This window comes from Nymphaea colorata, chromosome 9 (assembly GCF_008831285.2).
Source record: "Nymphaea colorata isolate Beijing-Zhang1983 chromosome 9, ASM883128v2, whole genome shotgun sequence".
NCBI classification, from domain to species: domain Eukaryota; kingdom Viridiplantae; phylum Streptophyta; class Magnoliopsida; order Nymphaeales; family Nymphaeaceae; genus Nymphaea; species Nymphaea colorata.
Window position 1 is genome coordinate 18,727,409 of NC_045146.1, and position 6,309 is coordinate 18,733,717.

Here is a 6,309-nt window from a genome sequence, read left to right on the forward strand (position 1 = left end):
CTGGGAAATGAGCCATCCAGTTCATCGACTTTTCTTTGAGTAGTCTGAACTTGGCTTGTGCCCGTCACAAGCCGATCAAGACAACGCCATTTACCGGCGAATTTGGCTGTCTCCCTTGTCTACTACTAGGGATGTCAATATATCCGATTTGAATCGGATATCTGACCGATCCGATCCGAAAAAACGGATATGGATAAAAATTTAATATCCGATTAAGAAATCGGATCGGATTCGGATTTAATAAATGACATCCTATCGGATTCGGATTCGGATTCGGATATACATGAATATCGGATCGGATTCAGTTTTAGACAAATATCCTCTATCTAATACTTGAAAAATGACAAAATTCGGTTCAAAATTCAGATTCGGATTGTAAAATCGGATTTCGGATTCGGATTCGGATATGACTTTGCTTTATCCGAATTTGAATCCAAATCCGAATCCGAATATATGAATATCAGAAAAAACGGATATGATTGAAGATGTATCCGATCCGAATCCGATCCATTGACATTCTTATCTACTACTAGTATTACTGGCGGAGCCTGTAAGTCTCAGAAGAAGGTCCAGCTTGTGCTTCTACGTTTAATCAGGAGCCATAAGTTTTTTACAGCACTAGTATCACAGAAATCGCGAGAGTTTCAAAAACCTCATGAGATATTTTATTGCGATTTTCCCCTGAGATTTTAAATATTTTTTATTTTTCTTAATGTTTATTTTTTTTTTTAAAATTGCCGAGACTTGCTAGAAAAGACCCGAGAAAACCCTCGCTGAAATTTTTCCGACAACGATATCTGTAAAGGTTTTTGGCCCATGTACACATAACAATTACACATATTTAAAAATAAGAGTAAAATAACAAAAAAATTAAAACGCAGAAATAAAAAGACAGATATGCAATTTTTCTAAAAAATACATACCAATATATAGGGTTCCAGTTATATAAGGACCAGCTAATTAAATATGAAAATTATGAGGAAGTGGATCTTTTATCACGTACGACTCACAAATTATCACGTTAAAAGCAATTTGTTTTTTGTTTGGGAGGTAAAAGTGCATCACAGCACTGCTCTTTAGGATATTTAATATGCCTTCTATGGATGCCAAAAATCTTTTAAGATGTTTTTCTTGTAAACTTGATCATACAAATGAATGCAAAATATATGAAAATATAAGGATAGATGTAACATCTGTCAAGATTTTATTCTCGTGAAAATTAGATTTTATGATCTGAAAACCAGACCACTTGGGTAAGAGACAAAAACAAGAGCCATAAAATTACTTATTAAAATAAATTTTTATAATTTAACCTTATAGATATGATCTTAAGAGTAATTTGACCAGAAACATATATTAACTTAGTTGTTTTTTTAGTTAAATAATTGTTTTTTAATAACAAAAAATGAACATCTCTTATAACATCAAAATTTTGATAGTAGAAAGATCAATTGTTTCATAACTTAAATTAAAACATGATTGATATCAAATCAGTGTCTATAAACATATTAGACTGTTCATATTTTGCTTAAAACACTTTTAACAAGAATTTAAGGGGTCTGGTTTTTATCCCCTACCAAAGTGGTCTGAATATATATATATATATATATATATAGGATCTCACTGCTCTGATCTACCTGATCTGCATTACCCCTTCAGGTTTATAAGTAAATAGTCGTACCCGACTCGGCCCGATCGAGTGCAATTTTCTGGTGTTATATACACAACAAAAAGCCTGATTACTGAAATTTGAGTGCCGGAACTTTGCGTGAGATTTAATTACCAACCACAACAAGTCTAAATTAGGATCGACAAAGATGAAATTCTGTAAATGTTAAAGTAAAATGATCAGTTTATGTTACAATTAATTTGAACGTACTCTCATACTAATTCCTAACCGTTTTTCCTTTTCCCTGAATGTAACTCAAATGTACACATGAAATTTTGGTGGTAACGGGAAACATACCTAACATTTATAATTTATGTAGTGTTCAACCTGACCTGGCACTTCTTTAAATATGTCTAACACTTTTTTCATCGGTTAATTTTGGCTTTTCTTTTAAAACAAGGTAAACTAATGAGCCAAAAATATTAAAAATCTTTTCCGAATATATTTCCCCCCTTTATGTTGATTATAATAAGTGGATTTCATATATTTTGTTTTATTTTCTTTGTGACATATTTTCTTTGTGACATCGAGTTCTGCTATATTTTAGAAATTTTGGGCTTCACGAGACGTTTATCGATTATTCATAGTATAATAGAAAGGGAGACAGGACAATCTTTACATGTCATATCATGTCATATAGTTTCATGTCTAATGTCTAAAAAAAAAAAATCTTTAACCACTCGGTAACCCCAAACATCACCGAAGACTGTTCCTGAAATTTTTGAATTTCTGATCAATAATAAAAAAACATTAAGTGGCTTTTTAACCAAGCGAAGTGCATGAATTTATTTGTGGCTATGAGACGAAATAATATAAAATTGGTTGTACAACTAATATAAAATCAAAACATTCTAAACCGCCAGATTGTTTGTTTTTATAAATCCTTTGGAGAATTTTTGCAGGTTTTGTCGACACACCAAAATAATATTTGACGTTCATTTCCCGATTGCTTTCTAAATTGTAGAGAATGTAAGGACCCAAAAATTTGATTTCCAGAATGATCCGGACTCTCCAGAGCGTGGCGGTAACTCAGAGAACACGTAGTGGGGAGAGAGTCTTTTCCAGTGACGACACTAGATCGATCCCCTTGCTTCCACATTCTTCTTCACTGGTTTCTGGTTTCCGTTGGTCGCCATTAGACAGACCAAAGGAATCAAGGAGTCCCCTGGACGAGTCGAGAGAGATGAACCCCCACCATCTCCATCTCACTCTATAAATACCTCGACTGAGCTTTTGGGGAGGCAACAGTTTCGTGTTTCTGCGCTTATTGGACAAGTTAAACTATCAGGTCTCGTTTCTGCTGTGTCTTTAAAGTCTTGCCAGCAGAAGGCAGAAGGTGGGTGGTGACGGGAAGATGAAGAGGGCATCTTTCTTGGTGTTGTTAATCGCGTCGTTGCTGGTGGGGGTGACGTTCCTGCCGCTGACGGCGAGCGCCCTGCTGCCCTACAGTAGGCTGTGGGACATGATGATTCCTCAGGAAGCCGTGGATCCCTTCAAGATCCTCGAACATTCCCCTATTACAATTTCCAAGTCTCTGGATATGACCTTGACCCTTGCTCGCGCCGATTGGATGGAGACGTCTCATGCTCATCTCATCACCCTCGACGTCCCTGGTACGTATCATCTTCTTCTTACCCTTTAATCTTTCGTTGGTCCGTGTTCTTTTGTTGCTTTGCAGTTGGTGTCCCTCTTTCGAACTCCAAAAAATGGAAGAAGAGGAGATTGGTGCTCTATCTCTCTCGATCTCTTGGCTTTTGAATTGGCATGAATGATTTCTCCAATAGTATTGCTGAAGGAGAGATATGTTCGGGAATGGAATTGCAGGAGTGAAGAAGGAGGACATACAGATTGAGGTAGAGGAGGGAAGGGTACTGAGGATCAGCGGCGAGAGGAAAGAGGAGGAGAAGGAGGCGGAAGGCGACAAGTGGCACCGGGGGGAGAGGCCCGTCGGCAAGTTCTGGCGGCAGTTCCGGCTGCCCTTCAATGCGAACTTGGATGCCGTCAAGGCACACCTGGAGAATGGTGTTTTGAAGGTAACCATCCCCAAGCTGACGGAAGGGAAGGGTAGACAGCCTAAGGTCATCGACATCGTGGAAAATCCGTCTGCCGGCGACATCAGCGCCTCCAAGGCCGAGCTGAAATGAAACCGCTAGCAGAAGTTGCTCTGCTGCGGCCTCCTAGAGTCTCATCTACCGTTCTGTTCGTCCTTAGTTAGTTCGGTTGTAGTGTATGTGAAGCAGAATATTTTGTGTAATGGAACTACTTTGGTGCATAAGAATAAACAAAAAGGTACTTGGTTTTGCTGGTTAATCTAAGTCAATCTAAACAAGCTTGAGCTCATATCAGCGCTCAAGCCTGAATTTAGCCAAGCTTTGTAACTTTGTTTGAAAAAAGAAAAAAAGAACAGAAATGCTTAGAGTGCAACCTCCTTTAAAGTTAAAAGAGAAAGAACCGACCACACCAACAACAGGACCTTACTTGAACACTTACTGGATCATAGAGTGGAAGACCATTTATGCTTACTTCTTAGAACAGTTTTCTCCACTCCAACCTCGGCTTGTTCTCGGTCGAGTTTAGACAAGTTGAGATTGAGTAACTGGATCTATTTTGCTGCATCTTTATGTTTACCTCTTAAAGTGTTTACTCAAGCCCAACCTCAGCTCGTTCTTGAGTCGAGTTTAGCTCCATCCATTTTGCATCTCAGTTTACCTCTTGGCTCTTAGAAGTGTTTATTCCAGCCCAACCTCATTTCATTCTCAAGTCAAGTTGAGACAAAGTTGAGAACGAGTAGTTCGATCCATTTTGCATCTCAGTTTACCTCTGTGTTTATTTGAGCCCAACCTCCTTTCATTCTCAAGTCAAGTTTAGACAAAGTTGAGAACGAGTAGCTCGAGTCATTTTGCATCTCAGTTCACCTCTTGGCTCTTAGAAGTGTTTATTCGAGCCCAACCTCCTTTCATTCTCAAGTCAAGTTTAGAGAAAGTTGAGAACGAGTAGCTCGATCCATTTTGCTGCAACTTATGCTTTATCTCTTATAAGTGTTTCTAGTTTAGCCAAGTTGATACTGTGCAGCTTGATCCATTTTGCTGCATCTTTATGTTTACCTCTTAGAAAAGTTTACTCGAGCTCATTCTTGGCTCATTCTCATAATCAAGTTTAGACAAGCCGAGATCGAGTAGCTCGATCTATTTTGCTGATTCTTTATGTTTACTTCTTAGAAGAGTACTCTGGAGCCCAACCTTGGCTTGTCTCCAGTCGAGTTTACATGAGTTGAGATTGAGTAACTCTACCCATTGTGCATCCCAACTCGGGCCAGAGTGGGTTCCTTCCGACTTACCATTTTATTTTTTTCACTAGTTCAACTTCAGTTAGCAATGTTGGCTTCATCAATCGTAATAAAACCAACGAAGAAAAAGAAAAAGAGACAATGATAGGACAATCTTTTTTTCTCATGAGAAATTTAAACTATTCAACCTGTCAATAGTTTTAGGAGCAAAAACTTACTTTTACCGCTCAGTTTGTAATAGAAAAGTTTACCAAAGGGGTCACCTCAACTTTTAAATTAAAAATAAGAAACTTGAGTACGTTTTTAGTAAACTTATTTTTGTATTGTCGCTTGTAAATGCAATTTAAAGTTTTTCTTTTTACAACGGAAGGAGGAAATGAAGGCAGTGCTGGATAAAGTTAAGCGTGAAGCAATAGGAAGGGAAAAGGCAATTGCAAAAGCATTCAAGCTTGAGGTGGAGAGTTTCAAATCTGCTGTTGATGCCAGCAAAATGGCTATACAAGTGAAAGATGAAGCCTATGCACGAAGATGAGAATTTTTTCCCCTCAAAAAAATTTGGGGCCATCAAACATGGCCTGAAACAAGAAAAAGAAAATTTGGCCTGAAACAAGAAAAAGAAAATTTTACCCTACCGTGGAGATTTTGAAAAATTTCCTCCTCAAACAAATCCAAGCCATGAAACGTGGCCTAAAAGAGTTTTAGCAAGTCTTCTCAACGTAAAAAAAAATGTTTAACTTCTTTAATATGGGATCTTGAAAGGGGAACCAAAATTTGATTTCCAATCACCGTGAAGACTGTATAGAGTCTGACTGTTGCTCAGAGAACAAAGTCGTGGGATGAAATGTGCGAAAGATGCGGTCTCTTGCCCATCGACCCGCACAGATCGTTCTCCTTCCTTGGCCAGGAAAAATACTGTTTATGAAGGGTTTTTTTTCCCTTTTTTATACGCTTTCAACCAGTTTCAATGGGCGCCATCAAACTTAGCAAAAACTCTCCCGCTCAAAACTAGTTTCCAGGTTAAATTTACCCTGGATAAAGGTCAGACCCGTGAGGGTTCGACTTTTTTTCGGCGATAATTTTTTTGCCGTTAAGGCTTCATCCATCGCGCTTCTCTCCCTCGCCGCAGCTTCCACACAGACAAATGTCGCCCTTCGCTGCTGCCGACTCTCTCGCCTCTTGCCTGCCGACCCATCATTGTCGTCGCCACTCGTCCATGCTGCCGCTGCCCTCCCCTGAAATTTTCCTCCAATGATTCAATGGTTCCTTAACTGCTTGCCGCTGCTGCTGCCATCGCCACTCGCTGGCGTTGTGGCCATCACCGTCGCCCTTCACTGCTCCCTCCTTGCCAGACGCC

The 6,309-nt window shown here is 39.1% G+C and overlaps 1 protein-coding gene across 1 annotated transcript; it reads left to right on the forward strand.

The window, feature by feature from the left end:
- The first annotated feature begins 2,754 nt into the window (after positions 1-2,754).
- Positions 2,755-3,929, forward strand: LOC116261039 (22.0 kDa class IV heat shock protein-like). The gene is made up of 2 exons (XM_031639629.2): positions 2,755-3,282; positions 3,494-3,929. Exons 1-2 carry the CDS (start codon positions 3,024-3,026, stop codon positions 3,811-3,813), a joined length of 579 nt encoding a protein of 192 aa, XP_031495489.1. The 5' UTR covers positions 2,755-3,023; the 3' UTR covers positions 3,814-3,929.
- The last annotated feature ends 2,380 nt before the right edge of the window (positions 3,930-6,309 follow it).